General features: G+C 38.4%; 6 protein-coding genes across 8 annotated transcripts in view; 4 read left to right on the forward strand and 2 right to left on the reverse strand.

The window, feature by feature from the left end:
* The window catches only part of LOC108653075 (uncharacterized), a 102113-nt gene that overhangs the window by 51259 nt on the left and 22871 nt on the right, over positions 1 to 27983 (reverse strand). The window lies entirely within an intron of this gene.
* Positions 10 to 27973, reverse strand: hig (locomotion-related protein hikaru genki). Of its 3 annotated transcripts, XM_018103384.3 has the most exons (9): positions 27260 to 27973; positions 9448 to 10563; positions 6573 to 6797; positions 5961 to 6058; positions 5346 to 5420; positions 3719 to 4055; positions 3136 to 3624; positions 1608 to 1790; positions 10 to 1190 (listed from the first exon to the last, which is right to left on the reverse strand). In XM_018103384.3, the coding sequence occupies exons 1-9, from the start codon at positions 27408 to 27410 to the stop codon at positions 964 to 966; spliced, it is 2901 nt and encodes a 966-aa protein (XP_017958873.1). In that variant the 5' UTR covers positions 27411 to 27973; the 3' UTR covers positions 10 to 963. The 3 variants fall into 3 exon arrangements, with proteins under 3 accessions (XP_017958873.1, XP_017958874.1, XP_089118517.1); XM_018103385.3 differs by lacking the exon at positions 5346 to 5420 and having other exon boundaries at positions 27260 to 27972; XM_089262391.1 differs by lacking the exons at positions 10 to 1190; positions 5346 to 5420 and having other exon boundaries at positions 1337 to 1790; positions 27260 to 27972.
* On the forward strand, positions 12897 to 15037 carry LOC115562297 (cytochrome P450 4p1-like). The gene is made up of 8 exons (XM_030383536.2): positions 12897 to 13164; positions 13229 to 13429; positions 13495 to 13576; positions 13638 to 13738; positions 13800 to 14070; positions 14130 to 14350; positions 14409 to 14723; positions 14783 to 15037. Exons 1-8 carry the CDS (start codon positions 12963 to 12965, stop codon positions 14941 to 14943), a joined length of 1554 nt encoding a protein of 517 aa, XP_030239396.1. The 5' UTR covers positions 12897 to 12962; the 3' UTR covers positions 14944 to 15037.
* On the forward strand, positions 15879 to 18095 carry LOC115562296 (cytochrome P450 4p1-like). Its single transcript, XM_030383535.2, has 8 exons — positions 15879 to 16146; positions 16209 to 16409; positions 16478 to 16559; positions 16661 to 16761; positions 16825 to 17095; positions 17156 to 17376; positions 17435 to 17749; positions 17808 to 18095. Exons 1-8 carry the CDS (start codon positions 15945 to 15947, stop codon positions 17969 to 17971), a joined length of 1557 nt encoding a protein of 518 aa, XP_030239395.1. The 5' UTR covers positions 15879 to 15944; the 3' UTR covers positions 17972 to 18095.
* On the forward strand, positions 19026 to 21162 carry LOC108652649 (Cytochrome P450 4p1). Its single transcript, XM_030383537.2, has 8 exons — positions 19026 to 19286; positions 19355 to 19555; positions 19619 to 19700; positions 19763 to 19863; positions 19920 to 20190; positions 20250 to 20470; positions 20529 to 20843; positions 20923 to 21162. The coding sequence occupies exons 1-8, from the start codon at positions 19085 to 19087 to the stop codon at positions 21081 to 21083; spliced, it is 1554 nt and encodes a 517-aa protein (XP_030239397.2). The 5' UTR covers positions 19026 to 19084; the 3' UTR covers positions 21084 to 21162.
* On the forward strand, positions 21491 to 23743 carry LOC108653081 (cytochrome P450 4p1). The gene is made up of 8 exons (XM_030383538.2): positions 21491 to 21807; positions 21861 to 22061; positions 22119 to 22200; positions 22278 to 22378; positions 22435 to 22705; positions 22795 to 23015; positions 23082 to 23396; positions 23455 to 23743. The coding sequence occupies exons 1-8, from the start codon at positions 21606 to 21608 to the stop codon at positions 23613 to 23615; spliced, it is 1554 nt and encodes a 517-aa protein (XP_030239398.1). The 5' UTR covers positions 21491 to 21605; the 3' UTR covers positions 23616 to 23743.

Raw genomic sequence — 27983 nt, forward strand, 5'->3', positions numbered from 1 at the left:
AATTCGGGATTGCAATTTATACATATATAATTCATATGAGTTTTATTTAAAAGTTAGTTTCCTCACTTTGCAATTGCTTACAGACTCGTACAATACAGATCTTCCTATATATTATATAGTCATATGTAGACTATATAAATTTCAGATTTCTTTGCTTACTTCTTCGCTTTCAATATTGGGCAAGTGATTGCGCCTAACTAACTAACCAATCAATCAATCAATCAATCCATCAATCAACTTGTATATATCATTGAGCTTTACATCGGTTTACAGATATAGATATATATTCTTGTATATCTGCTCTATGTGTATATATAGTTAAATGTGTTTATAAGAAGATTAACTTTGTATTCCGTTGTCAAATCTGGAATATCATTAATTAACTGTTGATTATAGATATTTTATCTCTTGCTTTTTCTCATTTTGATAATGTAAAATTGAAGCATAAAATTTTGGAATATTATTTATAAAGTTTTCGTTAGCAAATAAAGAAAGAAATTGATAAGTTTGTATATCTTATTTTTTTTTTTGTTTAACATTTAACGTTCATATTTATGTTACATATTTCATATAGTTGTGTTGCTCAGGTTTCTCTTTCTTCGTCTTCTTCTTGCCATTAAAATCATTTCTAAGAACTTCTCTTCAGTGGAATTTTATTGAGAATTTACTTAAGTGGGCCTTAGCAGAGCTAAACCATACATACATATATCAGATAGCGAGTGATGTCAAAGTGAAAAAGTTCAATTCAATTGGAGCCAATGAGTAAGAGAAATGAATTCCGTAATTATGTTAATTAATTTTGATACCTTGCACTAACTTTAATCTAAATATCACTCGGGTTTTATTTCTTTTTGGTTTTGGTTTGAATTTGTTGTTGTTTGGTTTTTCAGTTTTTATTTTCGACCACAGATTCTACAGACTAAAATTTGTCGCCCTCGCCTTGCCAGCTGGTATACGATTGAGCTACACTTCCTCGTAGCTGCGACACTTGGGCAAGGGGCCGGACCATTTGCCGTCGGGCTGACATTTTGGCCGCTCGGGCGGCCCCGTGGTGTGATCCTCGTTCGTCTGTATCTGTATGAAGCCGGGCCGGCACTGCACGCTCAGATAATCGCCCGCATCGTAGTTGAACTTGAGTGGAGCAATCAGGCCGTTGGGCGGATCGCCCGGATAGGGGCATTGCGATTTGCCTGAGCGAGATCGGAGATCGAAGATCGATAATCGGAGATCGTAGTTCGTTGATCGTAGTTCGTAGTGCGGAGATCGAAGATCGTAGCGTATTGGATGCATGGATGATCGTTACGTTTCGTTTCGTTTCGTTTTGGGCATGCAAGGCGCATTTAGTTAATTGTGGGGATGATGATGGTTCGTACATGGAATGAATCGTGAATCGGTATAACGGTTGTTGGTTTTGCGTGATCGGTTTATCGATTAGCAGTTGGTTAACGGTGATCGTGGTATCGATTGGTATCGTTATACAGCGGAAATACAACACAAGTAACATTAATTCATTTGATTTGTGAGTGGTGGCCCACTTTTTGGAAGAGTACGCAAGGTATCGCAGCGTATCTGTGCATTTAATTGGCATTTATCAGTTGTCTACTTACAAAATGGTGGCGAGTGCGACCAGAACCCGTTCTCCGTGCATATGATGCTCGACTCGCCGACCAGAGTGTGGCCATCGTTGCAGCTGAATGTGACCAAAGCGCCAACGGTCAAACGCCTCTGGCTCAAGCTGGTGCCCCCGATTCGTCCATTTAACGGCGCCACTGGCATCACGCACTGAATGACTGAAAGAACAAAGGACAAACGACAAATGACAAGTGATAAATGAAAAGAAATGAATTATTTATTGGACGAACGAAAGTGTAAAACAAACAGAAGTGGCCGAACAAGGATAATCCATTATTGGGCTGATGACAAAATAATAAAAACAAATGAAATTTACAAGAAAATCATCAATGTTAAGCAGTGAATGAAGAGCAATCCTACCTGAAGTAGGATGGCAAATGAAATGTTGAAAAATATTAATGCATATTAAATATTAATGGGCTGACAGGCAGAGCGAAATTACAAAGAACTTATGTATGGAATATTTATAAACTCATTTCAAGCAACTCATATACGGAATATTTATGAAATGAGCTCATCAATATTTAAGTGTTGGGCATTAATTATTTAAAATGAAAAGAAAAGCATATTAATATAAATTGATAAATAATACATAGGTTGATAGATACATCATACACTAGGATATTTGAAGAAAATGACTTGAGAAGAAGACAAACACAGGAGATCTGCTATGCAGGTTAGCTTACAAATGAATATGTAGAGGAATTTATATAATAATCTGATAATCTGGAAAAGATCTATATTTCACAGCTATAGAACTAAGATCCTTAAAATATCCTGTATAGATCTATTTCAGCAATAAATCATTCTGTACATACATATCTATCCCAGCAATAAATCGTAAGGAAAACATACTAGCTTAGCTCTATATATGTCTGAGATTTTGTTTTCTTCCATACATATATATATAAAAGGTCTGTCAATAGGGAAGGCCTGCTTGTCTAATCTTGAAACTAACTGCAAAAAGATATGCGAAATATATAGTTTAAACCAATTTGCTAGAATCGCAATAGACATATATATTTATCATATTTTATTATATTATATATAGATCAGCAGAGAGGGCACATAAAAATAAATTAAATTTTGATTCTGTTCAGTGTTTGATGATAAGAGTTAATATATAAAAGGGCAGTCAATAGACTCTAAAATCTGCTCAGTATTCATGTCCATCAAAAGACTTAATAGAGTCTATTACGACTTTCAAGGTAATTAGTCCTTAATAGCCACAGCAAAGCTGGAGTTCAGACTGAGAGCTAAGTAAAAATACATAAGCATAAGAATAATTGGAGTACTGAATAATGAAATCGATTAATATTTTATTCCAATGAAGTGTATTCACACAAATGAATTCCTATTCATAATGAAATGCTTTGAGTGCTCAGAGCAAATATAAAAAAAAGGAAACTTCCTTTAGACTCATTTTCTATTCACTTGGCTTGGCTACTATTAGCATAGAATGACCCTAATTGGCCAACAATTGGTCAGAGAAATCAGACTTACCTTTGCAGCGTGGCACTGGGCCACTCCAGACGCCCGTCGGCTCACAGTCGAGAAGCGCCGGTCCGGTCAGCTTGAAGCCCCATTGGCATTTGAACACCGCCCGCCCCCATGCCGATGTATTGAGTTCAATGAGACTGAGATGGGGATCGTCGAGCACGAGGCGTGGACATTGAATGGGATGGCATGTTGGCGACGGCGATGACCAATTGCCTGAGGCCAGGCAGGTGGCATTCCAGGCGCCATCCAGCCGAAAGCCCTCGGGGCACTCATAGTGCGCTCGCTGGCCCAATTTATTGCCCTCGAGCCGTAGCCTGAGCGGCGCCATCGGCTCGGTCAGCTGCGGGCACGTCGAAGTGGCCACCACCACGGCAATGCTGTTCGTCAAACCGCGCGGCGAAGTGCACGTAAATGTGCCCGAATCATTGTTCTCGATGCTCTTGATGCTCAGACGATAGCGTACGGCCTTCTCCTCGCCAGCCGGAGACCAGCCTGCAAAATTGAAAGGTACAAGAAGAAGAAGATGAAGAAGAAGAATCACCCAAACTCTCTCATCTCTGATTAGGAAAACTTGCAGTCGACGCACCCGTATTGTACTGCATATACCAGCTGGTCCAGCTCCACTCGGGAGTGCCACGCACACGCGGATACATGCAGTCCATTTGGACGGTGCTGTGCGGCGGCACGGCCATCACGCCGGATGGCTCGAACGAGTGCGATCCATTGAAGATCTTGATGCGTATGGAGGGTGCACTGTCCTCCGAGTAGTTGGTCAAGATGGTGGTGGGCACACAGCTGGGCATGCGCGGCGCCCAGAGTCCGTTCGAGCAGAGCACACGGGATTCGCCCAGCAGCTTATAGATGCCCAGCTCCTGGCAGCGGGCCTGCAGTGAATGGCCATGTGGCAGATCCCAGCCGACGTTCTGCGGTGGTTTTCAATGTGTGACAATGTGGGGCGTGACACGTGATTCGTGCGATGTGCGATGTCGTGACACGTTAGGCGAACAGCAGGCAGAGATTCAGGCATTTGATTCAGAAATGAAGCGAATGTATTTTTGATATTTGTTTTTGATTTTACGTGCAGTGCAGTAGTTGAGCGAAAGACAGAGACAGAGAGAGAGAGAGAGAGAAAGAGAGAGAGAACGAGAGAGAAGAGTATAAAAAATGTTTGGTTTAGATTTATATACAAGCTGTTAACACTAGTTAGAGGCGCACTCTCTATGGACGTGGGCGTGGCTTTGGGCGTGCTGGCGTGCAATTTCCATAGTGTTCTTTTGTGGCTCTGTCTGTAAATGTATATTGGGTTTTAGCTCTCTGTGTGTGTATGTGCCTGTGCGCCCAATGGTCAATGCTAAAGCCGTGCATACAAAAAATTTGTTCTCATTGTCAAAAACCATAAACAGCACCCACTACTTGGGGCAGACACTACGTGTGTGTGTGGGTGGGTGTGTGTGTGTGTGTTGAACGAGGTCTGCATGTGTGTTGTTGAGTACACTGAGAGAAAGGCTTTTGTTAGTGCCTTGTTTCTATATAAAATCTCTTTAAAGTGGCAAACGCCAAACTCCCTTAAAATATCCGATATATGTTTTATATTATTCCACTTAATATATTTCAAAACTCTTTTATATATCTTCTTTTTATACTTTTTTAAACTGTTCCTTCATCACTAAATTTCCGCCATATCTAAAACTATCCTAGATTCGGCTTATAAGTAGAATGTCTAAAGAGCTTAGCTTTCTCATCAATTATTCAAATTTTAGCTAAGGAAAATCTTCATATTAATATTATATATATATGTATATATTATTATTCGATTTTTTTTTTTTTTAAATATATGATATTTATTATATTAATAAGTTATACGATTTTTCATTTGTATTCATCACAATCTTGGAAATGCCTTTAGGAATAGCTTCAAAAGGTATCTAAATTCTGGCAGGGGGATTATTAACATATATAATCTCAGTAAATCAAAACCTCAGTCACGCAATGCTAGCCAAAAAATTTCTTTATCCCAAGCTCAATTTCCAAGTACAGTAGAAGTATCTGTGCTTATGTTTGTATATTGTTTGTATGTGTGTGTGTGTGTGTGTGTGTGTGTCACAACTCTACATATGTGAGCAAGAAATGCATAGATACGGATACGAGGTAGACGTAAACAAAGTAGACGAAGAGGTAGACGAGACGACGCAACGTCAAGGATGGCCACTCACAATTTCTGTGTTTGAGACAAGTGTCGATTTGGATAAGCGGGTCTTACGCCAGCCGCGATTTGGTGGTATCGGTGTCTGCAAGAGAGAGAGATCAAAGAGTACCAAAAATACAGAGTCTTGTGGCTGCACATTGCAGATGCGGATGCAGGATGCAAAGTTCGTTTAAATATATATATATTTTTATTCTTATTTTTGTATTTTATCTAGGATGACGCTGGGCAAATTGTTGTTTGTGCGGCTGATATCGATACAAGCGATGATTGAGAAATTGAGCGAGACAGAGACATATATATTAAGATATATATATAGAGAGAGAGACAGAGAAAGACAGAGAGAGAGCGATATATATTTAAACAGATAGAGAGAGCGAGAGCGAGAGCGAGAGAGGAGAGAGTCTGTGTGACAGAGACAGTCGATATTGAGTTGGACTCACATTTGGCTATGCCAAGGCCGTTCGTTGCCTTCACTAGCTTGGATGGAGTAACTGCTGCGTGTCTTGTATGTGTGCATGTGTGTGTGCGGGTGTCTGTCTGTGTCTGTGAGTGTGTGTGCTGTATATTTTGGTGCTTTAGCTCCTGGGCACGGCTGACGGCTTTGCAGGCTGTCATCACTTACCACGGAGATGTTGCGATAGCTGAGCAGCAGATGAGGCGGAATGCGATTGACGTGGCAGCTCTTGTACAGTGGCTGAAACTTCACGTTGCCGTTGTCATCTACAGATAAAGATGTCACAGAGATCAGCATTGAAATGCACAGTTAGACAGCAGCTAAACTACACTCAGAGAAAAGTGCATGAAAAATGGAACTCGGCTCGATCGATAATCATGTTGATAATGATAATAATAATAATGATATTGATAAATGTATACTAATAATGATCATTGCATTCAGAATGAATATTTCACATTTTGAGCTATACTTTTCTCTGAGTGTAGCTACATAGCTGCACATAGATAAATAGAGTTAGAATTAGAAATGTTGAAATGAAACAACTTGGATTGTTGCTGGTGCTGTTACATATACATATATATTTGTTTTTGTTTTCTGTTTTTTATTTTTTGCGGTGTGCTGATTGTGTTGTCTTTATTATACGAGTCTCTACTGTAATGACATGTTACGTATTTGTATTGCTATTGCTATTGCTATTGCTATAATTAACATTCCATTGTGTGCGTGTGTGCTGTGTTAGATGTGTGCGTGTGTGTATCGAGGAGGCATCTCACTTACCCTCCTCATTGGTGGCGCACAGTGGCCCCACCCACTTGCCCTTGACACAGCGTATCTTGCATAGACGTCGATCGCCCATCGGTCCAATTTCGCCGGGAAAGCGTATCTCGGATACTTCGGTAAACTGTTGCAATATATCAATTTCCTCGTCCTCCTCCTCGTCCTCGTCAAACTCAGACTCGTCTGGGTGCATGGGCGGAAAGCCGGTCTCCTCGTCATAGATACCTAAATTGGGATGAAATCGGAACAGAACAGGTGAGGGCGTTATGAAATGGGCAAATGTAAAATGCTAAGAAACGGGATACAGTGGGGAGGTACTTGACAAAGAGATAGATAGAGAGAGGGGAGTAGAGAGAGAGAGAGAGCAAGTAGAGCAAGCATTTAATGAGCTGTTGTTGTGACCGATATGAGCAAACGCGAAGCGACAGGTGAATGCGTGAAGGCGAACATGAAAGAGCATTGAATGCTCAACGAGTCAACGAGTTTATACACAACGCCCTCACACCTCTACATACATACATCTAACCCTTGCAGCACTTGCTATTATCAGATGCCAAGAGCTTTCAATGGCTGAAGTGGCCAAGCCTTTAGAAAAGGCTAAGAAGCAGCAGAAGTAGCAACATCGGCAGTTGGAGCCGGGGCATCCACATCTTAAGCACACACACACACACACACACACACGCACATACATAGAACCGCACGGAACGTGCGAACTTCAATGGCCCAACTTAAGGCTGTTAGATATGCATTAAAAGCGCCGAGAAAATGAAGAGTGTGGGCCATGTGGACGCCAAATCCGAATACGGAGTGGAGTCAGCGCTTGGGGTGGACAGGCCACTTAACAGGATACAACTTCATTTCTGAACGAGGCGTCAAAAAAAAAAAAAAAAAAAAGGAAGAGAAATAAGTGGAAGTGAAAAGGCAAAAGATAACATGAAAGATAATATTATGCCGTGCAGGCTGTCGGCGACCCAAGTACACAAGCAGAGACCAGAAGTCCCCAGTCCCAAGCCAGGACCCCAGCTCCAAGTGCCCGAACTAATAGAAAAAACGCAAACGGACAAAGGCAGCTGAATGAAAGTAAACAAAAGGACAGCATAAAGCAGCCGAAAAAAGGAAGGCAAGAAAAAACCAACAAGGGCAAAGGAAAGAGATAAAGGTAGGCGAAACAAAGAAAGTATAACCCATGAGATTTTATACCCTAGAATTTAATAGACATATGAATAATAGAGGTGCAGATCAAAATTGAATATTTCATATGAGCTGATGTAATATAAAATGTTTACAAAAATAGTTAAAAATAAGTTTATAAAGTATTGCTAAAAATTATGAAAAGAAAGTCATTTATTTTTATTTAATTCTATATTTTATTAATTTAAAATATAGAATTTAATAATTTCAAATATAGAATTAAATACAAATAAATTTCTTTAAAAAAAATATAGAATTAAATAAAAAAAAAAATTTTTTAAATTTATTAATTAAATAAAAATAAAACAAATTTTTTTTAAATTTATTAATTAAATAAAAATAAATTTTTATTTAATTTATTTTTATTTAATTCTATATTTTATTAATTTAAAATATTTAATGTTTAATTCTATATATTATTAATTTAAAATATAGAATTAAATAAAAATAAATGACTTTCTTTTTATAATTTATATCCTCATCAAATTTTATTACTATTACTATTACTATTACTACGACTTTTTTTAAATTGAAAGTACTTCAGAAAATTAATATTCATAATTTTGTCATACTAATATTTTTAATAAATTATAAACTAATTTAAAAGACTTGCAATTGTTAAAACCAAAAATTATCGAATGCGAAAAATATATGCAAAAAGTCTATATAATATTTTTAAAATATAAGTTGAGAGAAGTATGTCAAATAATATTAGAAAAGTGGAGAAAACAATAGAGACTAAAACAATGGAATTTTTATAATTTTATAGAAGCAGAGTTTAACTCAGTCAGATATCTAAAAAAAAATAAATGATTTATGGCCAAAAGCTAATATGTGTAAAACGGTCGATAAGATTTGCTTTGGCCAATAAAATTTATATTAGTTAATGGCACATACATATATCTAGATTAAGATATCTTTCAAATGAATGGTCAAGTTATGAGCTAAAAAAAAAAATAAATAAATAATAATGTATAGCAATACAAAAATACTCAAAGCTTAAACATGGCTTCATCTGCAACTCTGATCTACCCATAGCAGCAATCAAATGGAGTCTGAAAACTCGTATAACCTATGCAAGCGCATAAAAAAGGGTAACAAATAAAGGATAACCCCTCGTAAGCAAATCCGCAAGCTGGAACCAACACAGATGACAAGGCTAACCACGATAAAGAATGAATTCTTTTTTATTCTCCTGGACACAGAGCGAGAGAGACACAAAGAGAGAGAGAGAGAGAGAGAGAGAGAGAAAGGAAAAGAGTGTGCAAGAAAGTTAGAGGCTGTGGGGGAAATAGAGACAGAGACGAGTAAATGGTGCGATGCCAGCATGAAGCATGTTAATGAGCTGAGCGTGAGAGCGAACTGAGGCGATTTATGGCTGACTCCGTGCGGAGGAGTCGCCCGTTGGGGCGACTCTGCGATTAGCTTTTTAACGATTTTATGTGTTATGTGGGCTCTGTATTCATATTGCTGTGTACTCCACTCTCAACACTCCAGGTGTGTGTGTGTATGTGTGTATGTGTCTCTGTGTGTGTCTGTTGGTGTTGATGTGGCTTAGCATAACACACAGACGGACAGACAGACAACGAGACAGCGACAGCGGCTTTCAATTCAATTCAATTTTCATGGGCACTGTGGCATTGCCAGTGTCTGGCGTCTATGCAAATGCTTTGCTATGCCTTACCCTTGTCCTTGCGACTGGTGGTCTTTGAACTGGAATCGCCACCACCTTTCGGACGGCTCAGTGCACCCGTGGTCTTGCCCGACTTGCGCTTTACACGTTGCAGGGCCACTGCTGCACTGCTCGACTGATTGCCATGATTGATCATCATATCCAACTCCAATTGCCCGGCATCGCCTTTGGCATCGATGCTGCGCCGCCAACGCGATTCCATGTCACGCTGGTCGAGCTCTGCAGCGTGACTGTCACCGCGTCGGCGATGGTGCTCCTGCTTTGGCTGCTGCTCCAACTCCAGCTCCTGCTCGTGGTCCAGCTGCTGCAGGTGCTGCTCCTGCTGCTCCTGCTGTTCCTGCTGCTGTTTGGGTGCCTCCGCCTGTTTGGCTTTTAGCTTCTCCAACAACTTGATGCACTTCTCGCTGCTGCCATCGGCCATGCACTTGGCCAGCCGTGCCTTCTGCTTCAACCTGCGCAGCTTGGCGCGCAGCTGGAGATTGGGCTCACGCGACTTGAGTATGTCCGCAATGTGCACGTAATAGACATCCCCGTCGGCGGCCAATTTGCTGCCCGCCCAGCGGTCTGTGTCCGGCGAGGCCTCCGCATCGTGCAGGATGGCATGGCGCTTATAGCGACTGCCCCGCCCACGCGCCGATTGCCCGTTCTCGTTCTCCAGGCGGCGACGACGACCGGAACCGGAGCGTCGCTTCTTGCCCTGCTTACGATTCGTGTTCATTCGCTTGTAGGCCCCATCCTCCAGCTCGGTGCCGTGCAGCTCGTCCGCCTCATCCTCCAAATCGTGGTCATCCACTAGACTGGCTGCCGCATCGCCAGCGTGCAGCTCATCGTGATGCGATTGATGCTGCTGCTGCTGCTGCTGATGATGATGATGATACGGCTGATGTTGCTCATCGTCAGCAAAGTCTACCGAATACGGATTCACAATGGCCGCATGATTCTCCTTGGCCGTATGCAGCTTATCCACAAATTCGACATCGGCTGTGGTAAAGTCCTCCGGTAGATAGACCTGCGTTGTCTCAAACTTCGCATACGGCTGTTCGGTTGTCATTTCCGGTTTGAAAATGGTGAAGCGCACATCCGGCGCCCGGCAGCCCGGCGATGCATCTGCAAACAGCAAAAGAAACCGAAATACAGAATCAGTAAGTGAGACAGAGATAGAGAGAGAGAGAGAGATAGAGAGAGATATGAGCTAGAGAATGGCATTGAGTAGCTGAACTTTTGCCATAAATATTTCATATATGATCTAATTTAATAACTTGGCAACTTTGACTGACTTTGAAGTGCAATCGAAATTGCAAATTTTCAATATGCATTGGCATTTGGCATTTCCGCATAGCATAGCACACACACACATACACACTCAGACACACACACACCCAGACACACATATATACATATAGACCCACACACTCGCACAAGTTTCAATTTGCAATTGAGCAAAGTCATGCAAGCATTTTCCGTCCGAGCTGCAGCTTCATTTTCCATTTCCCCATTTTGCAGACAGACTTTAAGGTTCACAGCGCTCAAGTTTTTCTCTTTTGAAACATATTTTGTGTAGCCTAAACTTGTGTAAGAATTTATATAACCCATGTAGGGATAGTCGCATATTGTAAAACTTTTTTTTACAAATATTTCTAAGATCTCAACAAGTATTTATTTATTCAAGCTGAATGTAGTTGAGCTTGTTAACTTTTTAATTTTTCTTGATATTCTATATAAATTCTAATATCCTATAATCTAGTTATATATATCTGAATAGATCTGCATAGATACTTATAACTAGATTATAATATATTATGATGCATACTTAGAATATATGTATATAGAAATTAACAGAAATTAACATACTATTAACAGCATTTAATATTAAAGGATTTATTCCAAAAAAAAAAAAAAAAAAAAAAAAAAAAAAAAAACCTGATATAGTTTCATATTTTTTTATAACTATAAAAATTTTAACACATATTTTTTAAATATATAATTTATTAATATATATTTTAATATATATTATTATTTATATTTATTTCTCTCTATAAGCAAATTTAATTAAGTTCTATATTATTATTTTATATTTATATATTTTTTATTATATAATATTATTTTTTAAATATATATTTATATATTTAGATATTCTATATATATATTACCTACATACATTATATCATATTCTTGTTCCGCATCCAACAGAACTGGGTCAACTGGCAATGTAAAAGCGTCTAAATTGCATTGCTCGCTTTTAATTGATGTAATTCAATTGCCAATTAGCCAAAAGCAAAATGCAAACACACAAAATGCAATTGCAAATGCAAAAGCAAATGTTTCACAAAGTGCGAACACTTAAATGCAACTCATTTAATTAGAGCAGCTCGAAATGTTGTTAACAATATGTTGCTAACACAATTTGTGCTGCAAATGAACTAGAGAAGCACTTGGTTAGCTCTACAGCTATGTAATAGATATATGTATGGGCATACAGGCTATACAGATGTATGGAAACCAAATAAATGCCACGAGCAAGAGAGAAACTTTTCAATATCTATATGTAGATATCTAATTAATAAAAGCAAGCATATAAGTTTATCAAAACTGTACCACTCTGGGAAAGCTAATAAAGACTGCTGAAGTGGGATATGCTCGACTTGGTAATACCCTGAATTGGAGAATGTTAGAAATAGGTGATAAAATGTATGATGACTCGAGATTCTAAAAGATATGTTAGTAGGGAGACATAACTAAAATTTGTTATCGATTTAAGTTAATTTTATAGATATGTAAAGAGTTATCGATATTTGGAAGTATCTAGAGAAAAGATGAATAAAATTTAAGTACTTCATATTTAATTATATATTAGAAAACTCTTATATGTATTAGAGTCTAGAAGCCTAGGCCTTACAGCGCTTAGAACTTGCAAACAGTCGTGAGTATTCAGCTTTTGTTCCTTTGCCAAATCATGATATAAATTGTCAATGAACCATGACTGGATTTTACTCTCACACTAAACAGTTAACAAAAAATTGTGCATTCACCCAGAGAGCTCAATGCGATAACAATATATGCGAAAAAAGAGATGAAAACTGCGATTAAGTATCGGAGAGTGTTATGCAATAGAAATACATATAATAAACACAATGTGTAATTAAACATACAACAAATATACTACACAATAAATGTTTGATATAAAACAAATACTCATATAGCCTATACATATAAACAATAATACAATAACAATAAAACTAATTCAATTGTTTTTTTTTTTTTTTTGCTGAGAGAACAAGTTTTTATCAAACAATAATTATATGCTTGGCTCTCCCAAATACGAACACAGGCAGAGGCAGCCAGCACAAACTTGAATGCTGCATAATATTATTATCTAAATTGCGACTCAGACAATATTTTATGGCGTTGGGTCTGAGCATGGTATTTAAGGTAGTGTCGAGTGAATTTTATAGTCAATGCGTATCGTTTGTTTGGCGAAGTAGAACGTGTTTTCCGACGGCTCCGAAATGGCTTTGGTTTTGCTGTTGCTAATCGGATTAGGCACACTTATCTTCTGGCTCTATAGACTAAATAAGGAATACTATGTGCTGGCGTTCTTTGCCAAGCGAGTGCGCACTAAGGATGGACGACCCGTGGAGAGTATAGCTCCCACAATTGAGGGACGCACTATATTTGGCAATTCTTTTGACATGTATGGCTTGGAGGATGGTTAGTAAAAGCTCCCAAAATCATAAATCCGAGTGAATAATGTATATTCATTTCCTCCATGCAGTTGAAGTGTTTACTCAACGCCACAATCGCGCCGTGAAAATGGGCTGCAACTTCTTGGAGTACATAAAGGGCTTGGCTGTTTACAATGTGGTCGATGCGGACACCTTTGAATCAATACTGAACGATAAGGATTTGATAACCAAGGGCATTGTATACGATTTTGTGCACTCGGTGCTTCGATTAGGCCTGCTGACATCCACAGGTGAATAGCACAATGCCATGAGATATTAACTAAATTTAATTCGGATTAAACATTATTAACTTCAGGTCAGAAATGGCACGCAGGACGCAAATTGCTCACGCCGACCTTCCACTTCAATATCTTGAGTCAGTTTAATGAGGTTTTCAAGTAAGTTCAACTAAATGGAAAGCAAACTCAATTTTATCTTAATTCTCTTTTCTTATTTTAGAGCTGAGAGTTTGAAGTTCGTGCAGCAATTCGAAGGCAATGCGGAGAGTATCGTTTCTCTAACCGAACTCATACCCAGATTTACGCTCAACAGCATTTGTGGTAAGCTGAATGTTTACTGTACTTTATCAACAAATATTACTATAAATACATCTACCTGCAGAGACAGCCATGGGCATCAAGCTGGATGATATGGCTGCTAAGGGCGATCGCTATCGAGAGAACTTTGGCATGATCGAGAAGAGATTTATAAAACGCATGGGTAATCCTCTTTTCTGGAACGACACCATCTATAATCTATTCGGACCCAGCGACGAAAAGAGATTTTTAAAGGAAATCCATGATTTCTCTAGCGAAATTATAGCCAAGCGCAGAGAACTATTCGCACAGGAAATTAAGGATAAGAAAGGCTCTGATCCAGAAGAGGATGATATGTAAGTAGAAATCATTAGGAATTCATTTGCTGTTACATGCTAATTTCTTTATGTCTCAGCTACATCAAAAAGAAACAACGATTTGCTATGCTGGATACTCTAATCATGGCCGAAAAGAATGGATTAATCAATCACGAGGGCATTTGCGAGCAGGTGGACACACTCATGTTCGCAGGTTTTGATACCACTTCCCTTGCGCTCATATTTGGGCTAATGAACTTGGGCGTATATCAGGATCAACAGGAGCTGTGCTATCAGGAGATATGCGAGCATATAGCTGGTAGTTGAATGGAAGTTCTCTATGAATAGAAATCGTTATCAATCGTTTGTTCTTGCAGATGACTTTAGTAATTTGGATGTGAATCAGCTGTCGAAACTGAAGTATTTGGAATGTTTTATTAAGGAAACGCTGCGCCTTTATCCATCAGCTCCCTCTATTAGTCGACAAACAACCAAGGATACTGAGCTGTCAAATGGTCTGATTTTACCGCCACGTGCCCAAATCGTATTGAACATTTATGAGCTGCATCGCAATCCCAAGTACTGGAGCTCTCCGCTAGAATTTCAGCCCGAACGCTTTCTGCCCGAGAACAGCAAAGGCCGTCATACCTATGCCTTTGTGCCCTTCAGTGCAGGTCAACGCAATTGCATAGGTAAGCCGAAATGGATTAATATCTGTGCATGTGTCTTAACTCATTTTTGTGTTTTGCAGGTCAAAAGTATGCGATGCTCGAGATAAAGACCTTGATGTGCGTTGTACTTAGGAAATTCCAAATTTTACCGATTGTTAAGCCCGAGGATTTAGTGTTCAGCTCGGGTATTACAATAGGTTGCAAAACTAATGTTAAGGTCAAACTAGTTAAGCGTAGCTAGGCATTCAAATTTAATTTTTTATTATGAATAGTGTTTAATTGAGATACTATAACAGAGACTAACATCTTGTTTATGATGAGTAAAAAATTAAAATTAAAATAATATCAAAAAATAAATCAAAAATAGATTTTTATTTTAAATTTGATAATTATTCTTATGCATTTCTCTTATTTTTGTATTCAAACTATCATATTATACGACTCTTTTTATTTATATTCTATGGCAGCTACAAACTATTACATAAATTAAAAAAAAATTAAATAAATAACATAAATTTAATAAAGTCAAAATTGTAATGATGTGGAGAAATTATGAAATACTTTTTTACACTTATTTCAGCTTTACGTAGCAACAACCAATATTTGTGTCTAATCACAGCTGATTTATTGATGTTATAGAGTGTTATCAATATTTTGAATAAATACGATTAAAATATTTACACCTAGAGAGCCAATAAATACATCATTAAATCAAATTTCCTAATATTGATATATTTTAATAAATATTTTATATTTTAGTGAGTTAGTTTTAAATAATAAAATCTCTAAAAATAAACAAACAATAATGACTTTTATATTTTGGCTTCTAATTTTTGCGAAATCATGATGAGAATCATCAATAAAACTCTACATATAAATGTATATATATGTATATATATATACTCACGCTGACAAGTAAAAAACAAATTAAATGCCGGCTCACCATGAGCATTCAATTTGCTACTACAGTTCCGAAGAGAGAACAAGTTATTTGACATCAATTAAACGTTGTGCTCTTTAACAAATAAACAAACCCGCCGCCGTCTAATCTCTTTCAGTTAGTTTCTCTCACTCTCTCTCTCTCCCACTCACTCTCTCTTATATTGTACCGGCACAAGGTTGAGCACATAGAAATGATTTTATAAGTCTTTCTATGGTATTTAAGCTGGCGTAATGCGCATTTTTCAAACAATATTCGTCGGTGATTGAGAGCAATAGAACGTACTACGCGACGGCTCTGACATGGCTTTGGGTTTGCTGCTGTTGATCGCGCTGGGAACACTTATCTTCTGGCTATATAGACTCAATAGGGAATACTATGTGCTGGCCTTCTTTGCCAAGCGAGTGCGCACTAAGGATGGACGACCCGTGGAGAATATAGCTCCGATATCTAAGGGAAATACAATCTTTGGCAATTCATTCGACTTGTATGGCATGGAGGACGGTCAGTAAATTGGAGGAGTTCCATTAGAATAATTTATTTACAGTGCACTTTCTGTCCATCAGTTGAAGTTTTTGACGAAGTGCACAATTGCGCTCAGCGGCTCGGCTGCAGCTACTTGGAATACGTAATGGGCACATCTGTTTACAATGTAATCGATGCGGAGAACTTTGAAGCCATTGTGAACGATAAAGAACTATTGACGAAGGGAATTGTGTACGATTTTGTGCAACCAGCTCTACGATTAGGCCTACTGACATCATCGGGTCAGTTACACAATGCCACACATTATATGTACACTACATTGTATTCTGATTAAACACATAAATTGCAGGTCAAAAATGGCATTCGCGACGCAAATTGCTCACGCCGACCTTCCACTTTAATATATTGGAACAGTTTAATGAGGTGTTCAAGTAAGTTCAACTAAATGTTAACCAAACCATATTTGCTTTTAATTGAATTTCAATTTTATTTTCTTTTAATTTAAATTTTATTATAATCGAATTTAATTTAGAGCTGAGAGCCTGAAATTCGTGCAGCGATTCGAAGGCAATGCAGAGACTACCATCTCTCTAAGTGAGCTCATACCCAGATTTACGCTCAACAGCATTTGTGGTAAGCTAGTTAATTGCTAATTACTTTCTGTATCGCTTAGTCAATGCTTCTATACAACCACAGAAACTGCCATGGGCATCAAGCTGGATGATATGGCTGCTAAGGGCGATCGTTATCGAGAGAACTTTGGCATGATTGAAAAGAGATTCATAAAACGAGCAGGCAATCCCTTCTTTTGGAATAATACCATCTATAATCTGTTCGGCCCAAGCGACGAAAAGCAATTTCTAAAGGAAATCCATGATTTCTCTAGCGAAATCATAGCCAAGCGCAGAGAACTATTTGCACAGGAGATTAAGGATAAGAAAGACTCGAACACAGAAGAGGAAGATATGTGAGCTAAGATTATTAGGAGTTCATTTGATGTGAAATGCTAATATATATTAAATTTCAGCTACATCAAAAAGAAACAACGATTTGCTATGCTGGATACTCTAATCATGGCAGAAAAGGATGGATTGATCGATCATGAGGGCATTTGCGAGCAGGTGGACACACTTATGTTCGCAGGTTTTGATACCACCTCCATTGCTCTTATATTTGGACTTATGAATATGGGCATTTATCAGGACCAACAGGAGCTCTGCTATCAGGAAATATGCGAGCATATAGCTGGTAATTGAATGGGAGTTCTCTATGAATAGAAATCGTTTTTCATCGTTCGTTCTTCCAGATGACTTTAGTAATTTGGACGTGAATCAGCTGTCGAAGCTCAAGTATTTGGAATGTTTTATTAAGGAAACGATGCGCCTATATCCATCAGCACCCTCTATTAGTCGACAAACAACCAAGGATACTGAGCTGTCAAATGGTCTGATTTTACCAGCTGGTGCTCAAATCGTATTGAACATGTATGAACTGCATCGTAATCCCAAGTACTGGAGCGCACCTGAGGAGTTCCAGCCCGAACGCTTTCTGCCCGAGAACAGCAAAGACCGTCATACCTATGCCTTCATGCCCTTCAGTGCGGGCCAACGCAATTGCATAGGTACGTTTATTGTAATAAATACATATGTATCTATTTTAACTCATTTTTCTGTTTCTAGGTCAAAAATACGCAATGCTCGAGATAAAAACATTCATGACCGTTATAGTTAAGAGATTTAAGATTATGCCTGTTTTCGATCCCAAGGATTTGCGCCTAAGCCTGGGCATCACATTGGGCTTCAAAAATAATATTACAGTCAAGCTAATCAAGCGTAATGCCTGAAAGTTCGAAGCAATATTATAAAAAACTTGTATTGGCCATTAAACTGGCTTAATAGATAATAAATGCAGTTGTAAGGTAGTGTTTGTGATAACATACAAAATAAAGATTTTACTGATTACTAAAAGTGTTTTATATATACATACATACATATTTATAGGTAATGGAATCTCTGTTCAGTTTATTGAATCATATGTTCGATAAGGCATGTGAACGCTTGCATTTGTTTGTTTACTTATCTATCGTCGCTGTTCAAAAGAGATCATATAATTTTACTACATACGCTCTTAGTTCTCTTCTCTTATTCTCTCTTAATATGGAGGCATTCCAAATTTAGCTGCAAGTTATTAAACTTGAACTTGAAATCGTAAAAGGAAATGAAATTGGTTTTGGCTTGAGTGACTTCATAATGCTTTTAAATTCTAAGTTCTCAGCCCTGACAGCACAGCATTCAGAATATACCCTAGAATATATCCTGACCGGTCAAGAACTTCGTCAATAACTTTCCTCAGTAATGTTTCATTTGAATCATTCATTAATTTCATTAATCCCCATTCTATTGCAACAGCAATTATGTATATTCATATGTATATCATATTTCTTGTATCATTTGTCCAAATCACCTAATCATGATGACTGGATTGACTCGAAGTCTAAGAACTAATGTCTAACCATGATAAGACAAAACAACAGCCATTCTATAAAAGAGTTATTTTTAGTGCAAACTGCTTATATATATACACTTTACACTGCCAGTAGCTAGTATATGTTCCAACATCTATAATTGGTATCATCAAGCAACTGCAATTAAATATAATTAGTTTTGCTGATAGAATCCGGTTGTTGTCGTCACGCCTTGTAAACCCACCAACACACAGACCTATATACTATATTACTAGATTTCTCATATATTATAGAGTCTAGCAGCGTCTTATCAAACGCCGGCAACTCACTCAAACAAATACATATATAATCTTATTATTTATTTATTTTTTTTTTACCAAGATAATGTTCAGCGTCCAATCAACCGTTTTTAATAAATTGTAGTTCTAGTTCAGTCAGCAATTCAAGCTTGTCGGGAGAGGTTGGTTATACGCGTTGTTCATCTGCTTTGCAATGGGTCTAGGTTTGCTGTTGTTGATCGCGCTGGGCACGCTTATCTTCTGGCTATATAGACTCAATAAGGAATACTATGTGCTGGCCTTCTTTGCCAAGCGAGTGAAAACTAAGGATGGACGACCCGTAGAATATATAGCTCCAATAGCTGATGGACGCACCATATTCGGAAACTCTTTCGATTTGATTGGCCGAAATGAGGGTGAGCAAAATATACTTCTAGCCAGTCAATTGTATTTATCTCTCTATCTCCCTCTTTATCTCTCCCAGCTGAGGTGTTTTCCGATATGCGCAATAGAACCAAGAAAATGTGTCGCAGCTATATAGAATACGCCATGGGCACATCCATATTTTGTATTATCGATGCGGACAACTTGGAAGCCGTGCTAAATGATCAGAACCTGATAACCAAGGGCATGGTGTATGAATTCTTGCAGCCGGCGCTACACACTGGCCTGTTGACATCAACAGGTGGGCGACAGACAGTTAGTCATAGTAGTGCGCTTGATTAAACATAAACGTAAACGATTTCAGGTCAGAAATGGCACGCAAGACGCAAGATGCTCACGCCCACATTTCACTTCAATATCTTGGGACAATTTGCAGAGATTTTCAAGTGTGTCTCATTACTTAATCTATATAACTTTGTATTGATATATATTTATACTTTGCTTATAGGGCCGAGAGTCTGAAATTCGTGCAGCAATTTGAAGGAAAGAACGAAGTCTCTATCTCCCTAAGTGAGCTCATACCAAGATTCACTCTCAACAGCATTTGTGGTAAGTTCGTCAAGCTGAATGCCTACTGTACTTCATCAGTTGATATTCACCCACAGAGACAGCCATGGGCATCAAGCTGGATGACATGGCAGCCAAGGGGGATCGCTATCGCCAAAGCTTCAGCATGATTGAAAAAATATTTATAAGGCGCTTTAGCAATCCAATTTACTGGAGCGATACCTTGTACGAACTGTTCGGCTCCATGGAGGACAAACGCTTCCTAAGGGATGTTCATGAATTCTCTAGTGAAATTATAGCCAAGCGCAGAATACTCTTGGCTCAAGAGATAAAGGAAAGAGGAAGCAGTCAAGAGGCAGACGATGATATGTAAGTAAAGCAATAGATGCAAGAAATTTCTCCTTTATTTATATGCAATCTAAATTTAGTTATATCAACAAGAAACAACGCTTTGCCATGCTGGACACGCTGATCTTTGCCGAAAAGGATGGCCTAATCGATCATGCAGGAATTTGCGAGGAGGTGGACACACTCATGTTCGAGGGCTTCGATACCACTTCCATTGGCTTGATATTTGGACTCATGAACATGTCATTATACCAAGATAAGCAGGAGCTGTGCTATCAGGAGATAAGCGAACACATTGCTGGTAAGACTTGTCTGACGCGCATTCTAATCAGTTATTAACCCATAGTTTGCCTTGCCAGATGATTTTAGCAACCTGGACCTTAATCAGGTCTCTAAACTAAAGTATCTGGAGTGCTTCGTTAAGGAGACGATGCGACTGTTTCCCTCGGTGCCGATTATGAGTCGCAAGACTCTAAAGGAAACTGAACTGGCCAATGGGCTGATACTGCCGCCAGGAGCGCAGATTGTTATGCACATCTTTGATGTGCATCGCAATCCCAAGTACTGGAGCTCGCCCGAGGAGTTCCAGCCCGAACGCTTTTTTCCCGAGAACAGCAGAGATCGTCATACCTATGCCTATGTGCCCTTCAGTGCGGGTCAACGCAATTGCATAGGTAAATTTAATTGAATGATGAATATATAAAATGAATATATATTAGTTAATTGCTATTCATATGTATTTCCCTCCCACAGGTCAAAAGTTTGCCCTGCTCGAGATGAAAACACTGCTCATCGTAATACTCAAAAAGTTCATTGTCTTACCTCTGGTTGATCCCAAAGATATCGTTTTTCACACTGGCATCACATTGCGTTGCAAAAATGATATTCGAGTGAAACTAGTGCGACGTAGTTAGCTTTTAGCTATTAAGATGTTTTTGTTGTTAACTCTAACTGTATTAAATACATTGTTTCAATTTTATGTTAGTCTTACTTGGGGCGAAGTGCAAAGTTTTATAACAAATATTAATAAATTGCCCTTTAGCTCAATTATGATAATCGATTTACTGTACATTTTCTGCATATATTAATAAAACAGTGGAAATTCTAATAATATAGTATTAACTAAACTTTATTCATTTTCGCAAGGGGAACGAGTTTTTACTCAACCCACACGCCCATATTACCTAGAATATTTCTATTTCTGTCTAGACAGAACCAGACTAGTTTTGCCGTATATCTATGCACACAATAAACTACTTAGTAACTACTAACTTTATAGAGTCTCTCTTATATTGCCGACAGCTGATAAGATTATATCCAGCGTTCGGCTGGGAGAGAGTTTTACTTAATAAATTGACGGGATTTTCAAAAGTTTGTTTCAGTCAGAGCTGAGCGCTTGGATGGAGAAGTTGTACGTATTGCCTTAACGCTTTACAATGAGTTTGGGTCTGCTACTGTTGATCGGCCTGGGCACGGCTATCTTCTGGCTATATAGACTCAATAGGGAATACTATGTGCTGGCCTTCTTTGCCAAGCGAGTGCGCACTAAGGATGGACGACCCCTGGAGAGTATAGCTCCGATAGCCGAAGGACGAACCATATTTGGAAACTGCTTCGATTTGTATGGCAGAAATGATGGTGAGCTGAGAAATCTAGCCAAATGAAAGCCATTATCTAAGCCTCATTTTTAGCTGAGGTGTTCACCGATCTGCGCGCAAAAGTCAAGAAAATGGGTCGCAGCTATATAGAATATGTCATGGGCAGAGCCAAGTTCTGCATAATTGATGCAGAGAACTTCGATAACATACTGAATGATCAGAATATGATAAGCAAAGGACTTGGTTACAAATTTCTGCATCCCTTTCTACGCACGGGTCTATTGACCTCAACTGGTAAGCTATAAATAAACACATTTATATTTATCTCTGATTAATACATCCGCGACTCAGGTCAGAAATGGCACTCAAGACGCAAGATGCTCACGCCCACATTTCACTTTAATATTTTAAGCCAGTTTGCAGAAATTTTCAAGTAAGTTTTACAAATTGATTGAATAATAATAATATTATAAAATTTTCTATTTATTATAATTGAAATAATCTCTCTAGAGCTGAAAGTTTTAAATTCGTGCAGCAATTTGAAGGAAAGGACGAAGTCTCTATCTCCCTAAGTGAGCTCATACCAAGATTCACTCTCAACAGCATTTGTGGTAAGTTCGTCAAGCTGAATGTTTACTGTACTTCATCAGATGATATTCAATCACAGAGACAGCCATGGGCATCAAGCTGGATGACATGGCAGCCAAGGGGGATCGCTATCGCGAAAACTTCAGCATGATCGAAAAGAGATTTATAAGCCGCATAAGCAATCCCATATATTGGAATGATAACATTTATCGCCTCTTTGGAGCCAGCAAGGATAAACAATTCTTAGAGGAAGTCCATGGCTTCTCCAGTGAAATTATAGCCAAACGGCGAAAGCTTTTGGCAGAAGAAATTAAAGAACAGAGAAACAATCAAGAAGCAGTGGATGATATGTAAGTGAAACTACATTGATTCATCAAAGTTAATATATGTAAATAAGTCCACGTCGTAACTATCTATATTTCTAATAATAATATTCCAGTTATATCAATAAGAAACAACGCTTTGCCATGCTGGACACGCTGATCCTTGCCGAAAAGGATGGCCTGATTGATCACGTGGGAATTTGCGAGGAGGTGGATACACTCATGTTTGAGGGCTTCGATACCACTTCCATTGGCCTGATATTTGGACTCATGAACATGTCATTACACCAAGATAAGCAGGAACTGTGTTATCAGGAGATAAGCGAACATATAGCTGGTAAAATATGTCTGAACAGCTTTATATTCAATTATTATCCTATAAACTATATCTTTATTATCATAGATGATTTCAGTAACTTGGACCTTAATGAGCTATCCAAACTAAAGTATTTGGAGTGCTTTGTTAAGGAGACGATGCGACTGTTTCCCTCGGTGCCCGTTATTAGTCGCATGACACAAAAGGAAACTGAGCTGCCCAATGGGCTGATATTACCGCCCGGTGCCGTCACTATGCTGCATATCTATGAGCTGCATCGCAATCCCAAGTACTGGAGCTCACCCGAGGAGTTCCAGCCCGAACGCTTTCTGCCCGAGAACAGCAAAGATCGTCACACCTATGCCTTCATGCCCTTCAGTGCGGGCCAACGCAATTGCATAGGTAAGTTTGAGTGAGATGTATATGTGAATATTTCTCAATTATTATGTCTGCTGCTCAGGTCAAAAGTATGCCATGCTCGAGATGAAGACACTGCTCACCGTAGTACTAAAGAAGTTCAAGGTTCTACCTCTCATTGATCCCAAGGATTTAGTTTTCCAGACTGGCATCACATTGCGTTGCAAAAATGATATTAAAGTCAAACTAGTCAAACGTGTTTAGGAGTTACCTCTCAAGTAACAGTAACTTATATTGTAGTTAATATTCTAGAATGGATTGGAATATAAATATTTATTGTTTCTAAATTCTTTAAAAAATTTACCAACTAATAAATGCACTTAAATATTGCAGTCAAAGACTTGCTTAACTCTTAAAACTGCGCCCAGTCAACAGTCGTTGATAATCGCTGGCAATGGGCCACTTGCCCCGTCGGCCCCTTGCAGCTGCAGCTGTTCCATAAATCATTCATGCACAGCCGAGCAAAAGCAGTTTGCCCACAATGAACAAGTCTGGTTAGCTCTGGCTGGCTTTATGCAAAACACGCATACGACAGAGCCGAAAACTGAAGAGGACGACGGATGCTGAATCGGAGCCAAGACGTTGGCCAGGACTCGCGTCATCTTTATCTTTCAGTGCATGCATAGCACATGGCATAATATGCCTGGGACTGGGCAACTGCGAAATGCGAAATGGGAACTGAGAACTGGCGCACGAGTAGCTCCTGGGGACCGTGCACCAGGAAGCTGTCTTGGGCGACTTTTTGTCATTTGCCTGCTGCGTTGCTTTTCTTTTCGTTTCTTTTGCGTTTCCCTTTATTTTTTCTTCCAGTTTTCATCTTCCTTTCTCGCAGTTGTCGCTTTTGATTTTGACAGTTCGTTACTCGGTTATACCATTTGCATGCATAATGCACAGGATAACAGCAGGCCAGTACCAGGAGCTGCAACTCGAGCTCGAGCTTGAACTCGGCAGGCAGCCCTAGTAGCCAGCCGGGCAGCATGTGAGACCAGAGCAGCTCGCAGGCCAGTTCCCAGTTCCCAGTTCCCAGTTCATGTCCTGCGGGCATGTAGCACACATCAACATCAACATCGTCATTATCAACATGATCATCAGCTAGTCATCTTCGTCATCAGCCGAGACACAAAAAATGCCATAAACTACAAGCGAAGAGGGATTTTTCTGCGGCATGCCGCACTGAAGATGCTCTAAAATGTTTTTTTAATTGGCTTTAAACAAGTTTTAAAGGCATTTAAAATAGAGTAAATGCATAAATAAAATACAGCACATGCGGTTTTGATAAAACAGATAACATATACAAATACTGAATTCTTAAAAATCAACTTTAAAAATTATTCATATATAAGAAATAATTTTTAAAATTCAAAAAGATAAATAAATAAATAAAATTATTTAAAAAAAAAAAATAAAAATATTTATAATTTTTTTAAATATTTGTTTTAATAATATTTATATATTTTATTTTTTTTAATTTTTTATTTTTAAAAATTTTTTTTTTTTTCAAGAAATCTTAATTTTTTTTTTTTAATATAATAAAAATATAACTTAAATAAAAATAAAATAAATAATTTTTTATATTTATTTTGTTATTTTTTGTTTTTTAAATATATTTAAACAAAATATTTTTCGAATAAATTTAAGTTAATTTTTCAATTACACCCAAATTTATTTATGTTTTATTTAGACAGACTTATCTAGCTAAAGAATTGACCTAAGAAAAAGGCCAAAATAAAACAATTTGTATTTTTTTACGAAATTCATCGGAAAACTCTTTCTTTTATTTTCATGTAATCCATTGTTACTTTACAAACTAAATCGAGCTACCCCACAGTGAGAGCATAGAAATAGCTAAAAGATTTATGGCACATGCTTCAGCTTGATGCACAATTGTGCAGACTGAGCGACATTTTTAGTTGCCATTTGGCTTATTGCAGATTCCATCTAGCTGTTGCGTTCCTTTTGCTTCTCAGCTCTCATTTTTAGTTCCAAATCGAAAAAAAAGGAGCGGTGGCTCTACGGCTCTGTGGCTCTTCATGCAAATTAAATTCCAACTACTGTGTGTGTGTGTGTGGCGCTGTTGGTATTGGTCCTGGTCAAATATTTTAGCTGGCGAAATGGAAAGTGCCTGCAACTGGCCAACAGCTGCCACCTCAAATTGTTGGCTTCTACCCGCAACACCTGTGTCAACACGAATGTAAATCCACAAAAAAATAAAAGAAGAAAAGTAACAGAAGGAAACTCGATTCAATTTCGATTGCACAAACTGCGCAATTTTTTGATGAGAATCAACTGCGTCGCAGCTTTCGCCAATGAGATCATCAGCAGCGGCAGCAAGGAGAAAAATAATTGAAAAAAAAGGCAAAATTTATTACTTAATGCGCATCTGCTTTTGCGTAACAAATTGCGTGTGACAGCAGCCGCAGCATTGAGCACTTTTCACAACCACTGAACCACTCAGCCACCTCAATCCTGGCAGACGACTCCACCCAACGCCCTATCGCCCATCGCCCATCGCTATTAATATCTATTAAAAAGCCCTCGATAGCTGCCATACTTCATTAAATGCTTTCATGCAATCATACTACCTATTTTTTCACAGTGTCTCTCTCTGTGTGTGTGTGCCTGTATTGACTCTGATTGGGATTAAGGTTTGGCCAACAGGCCTCGTTTTGATTGCCTCTGTGCCCATAGAACTGACTGTGATTGAGGGGGGGAGCTGGACGGGTAGACGCTCTGAACGTGAAATATTTCATTTGCTGCGAATTATTTGCTCGACGCTCTCTCTGCCTTTGCCTCTGCCTCTGCCTTTGCTTTTCCATTCGTTTTTGTTTTCTTGCAACCCAGTTAACTTTATTAAGCATCAGGTATTCACATTTATTCAATAACTTTGCAACAGAAATTCGCAATATGCGTGGTTTAAAAATTATTGTTGAATTGCTCACAAATAAATATGTTTCATGTCAAACAGTTTACAATAATATTTCTTATATGATGGCTGAGTTGCAGACCAATTATGACTTGATAAGAATTCCCTTAAAAATCAATTGACATAGAGCTTAAACTTTGAACTAATAGAAATGATATTGTATCACTTGGCAAACAAATATTGATATGAATGCTTATCATATCTCAAGCTCAAAAACTTTATAGAAATTCTGTTTGTTAAGCTGTCTGGCAACAGACAAAAAAAAAATAAAAATAAATAAAAAAATTTAAATAAAAAGTTGTAATAATCATACATTAACAAATTAAAAGAAATGATAAAACCAAAAAAAAAAAAAAACCTAAAACTAGATTTCTTTTAGATAAAAAAGAAATGGTTTATGCTGAGAATTTTTAGTTAGACTTTAAGTCAGCTGTTAAGCTAAGTATCTTAACTAAAGTTTTTCTGCAATTCTCATAACTCAAACAATTGATTAGAAATTGAAAAGAAACCAACTCCTAACTCCTGCTGCACTAAGTTTCCCAAGTTCTCGAAGCACATTCAGAGTTCGTTATAAACCAAAGTTAATTTCGTATATTGAATTTTGTTTTCCTTTCGCTATGCGTGTGCCTGTCTATGTGCGTGTGTGTGTGTGTGTGTGATTATCGTTTTCGAGCACGAAAGTCATTTAACAAAGTGGCTGCCTCTCCCGCTCCCTCTTCCACTCACACGCCCACTCGCACGCCTCCCACAGCCTCAACAGCAGCGCCGGCGTCTGGCCATATAGGCCCCAAAAATAATTTCTAGCAAAACGTGAAACATAAACCAAAAATGTATTGCTGCCAAATGAAGGTCAATATTTTTTTTTTTTTTTTTTCATTTCTTTTCTCTCGTATGTTTATTTATTTTTATATACTATAAATCTCACCTGGCTCCGTTGTTGTGCTGGTGGTTGTCTCCACAGCCGGCGGCTCAGTGTTGGCCTGACTCTGGCTTACTCTGTCGAGCATCAGCAGCAGCACGGTCAAGGATATTAAGGCCCAGAGTGGCTTATGGCGCATACGCTGCCAGTTCCACATGTTGGCCAGGCTCACCCAAATTGGTTAACTGTTTGTTTTAACTGTTTTCGAGCACTCACACACACACACACTTTCACACACGAATCAACGGGCTGACATTGAGCACTCGTAACTTGTGCTTGCAGCTGTGTGAACTAGCCTGGGGCAAGGATAATGTGCGAGAGACTTGTCTTGTTGCTTTTCAGTTTCAGTTTATTTTGTTTTTGTTTTTGTTTTTGTTTTCGTGTTTGTTATTTGTTGTTGAGCCGTCTTTAAACCGCTTTAAAGTTGTGTTGTTGCCGTCGCTCAATGCCACAGCTTGGGGCAGCAGCAGCCTGCCTTGCCTCAACGACGACAACACTTCACGCGCTGCCTTCACTGGGCGCTAAAATAGAAATCCACTTGCAGTAACACACACACACACATACACTTAGACACATATATGTGTATATATATATATTTATTTTTTTTTTTGGCAATTTGCCAAGTCAGTTTTTCACTTTTGTTTTCACTTTAGAGCTTGAATTGCTTTTCCTTAAGGCATTTGGGGATTGCTCTGCTCTGCTCTCTCTCTATCTCTCTCTCTCTCTTTTG

The sequence above is a fragment of the Drosophila navojoa genome, chromosome 5, assembly GCF_054131105.1.
Source record: "Drosophila navojoa isolate 15081-1374.11 chromosome 5, UAZ_NAV_1.0, whole genome shotgun sequence".
NCBI lineage: Eukaryota > Metazoa > Arthropoda > Insecta > Diptera > Drosophilidae > Drosophila > Drosophila navojoa.

What these genes read in the sequence shown, in the direction of transcription:
- LOC108652649 (XM_030383537.2), top strand. Translation starts at nt 19,085, where the DNA reads ATGGGTCTAGGTTTGCTGTTGTTGATCGCGCTGGGCACGCTTATCTTC. An exon ending in TGGCCTGTTGACATCAACAG is followed by an intron (nt 19,556 to 19,618) that starts GTGGGCGACAGA and finishes AAACGATTTCAG; the next exon opens with GTCAGAAATGGCACGCAAGA. An exon ending in GGGTCAACGCAATTGCATAG is followed by an intron (nt 20,844 to 20,922) that starts GTAAATTTAATT and finishes TCCCTCCCACAG; the next exon opens with GTCAAAAGTTTGCCCTGCTC.
- LOC115562297 (XM_030383536.2), top strand. Translation starts at nt 12,963, where the DNA reads ATGGCTTTGGTTTTGCTGTTGCTAATCGGATTAGGCACACTTATCTTC. An exon ending in TACGCTCAACAGCATTTGTG is followed by an intron (nt 13,739 to 13,799) that starts GTAAGCTGAATG and finishes ATCTACCTGCAG; the next exon opens with AGACAGCCATGGGCATCAAG. An exon ending in GATCCAGAAGAGGATGATAT is followed by an intron (nt 14,071 to 14,129) that starts GTAAGTAGAAAT and finishes TTTATGTCTCAG; the next exon opens with CTACATCAAAAAGAAACAAC.
- hig (XM_018103384.3), bottom strand. Translation starts at nt 27,410, where the DNA reads ATGTGGAACTGGCAGCGTATGCGCCATAAGCCACTCTGGGCCTTAATA. An exon ending in GTGCGCCACCAATGAGGAGG is followed by an intron (nt 6,059 to 6,572) that starts GTAAGTGAGATG and finishes CTTTATCTGTAG; the next exon opens with ATGACAACGGCAACGTGAAG. An exon ending in TTGTCTCAAACACAGAAATT is followed by an intron (nt 4,056 to 5,345) that starts GTGAGTGGCCAT and finishes AAACCACCGCAG; the next exon opens with AACGTCGGCTGGGATCTGCC.
- LOC115562296 (XM_030383535.2), top strand. Translation starts at nt 15,945, where the DNA reads ATGGCTTTGGGTTTGCTGCTGTTGATCGCGCTGGGAACACTTATCTTC. An exon ending in CTTGTATGGCATGGAGGACG is followed by an intron (nt 16,147 to 16,208) that starts GTCAGTAAATTG and finishes TCTGTCCATCAG; the next exon opens with TTGAAGTTTTTGACGAAGTG. An exon ending in AACACAGAAGAGGAAGATAT is followed by an intron (nt 17,096 to 17,155) that starts GTGAGCTAAGAT and finishes ATTAAATTTCAG; the next exon opens with CTACATCAAAAAGAAACAAC.
- LOC108653081 (XM_030383538.2), top strand. Translation starts at nt 21,606, where the DNA reads ATGAGTTTGGGTCTGCTACTGTTGATCGGCCTGGGCACGGCTATCTTC. An exon ending in TTTGTATGGCAGAAATGATG is followed by an intron (nt 21,808 to 21,860) that starts GTGAGCTGAGAA and finishes CCTCATTTTTAG; the next exon opens with CTGAGGTGTTCACCGATCTG. An exon ending in GGGCCAACGCAATTGCATAG is followed by an intron (nt 23,397 to 23,454) that starts GTAAGTTTGAGT and finishes TCTGCTGCTCAG; the next exon opens with GTCAAAAGTATGCCATGCTC.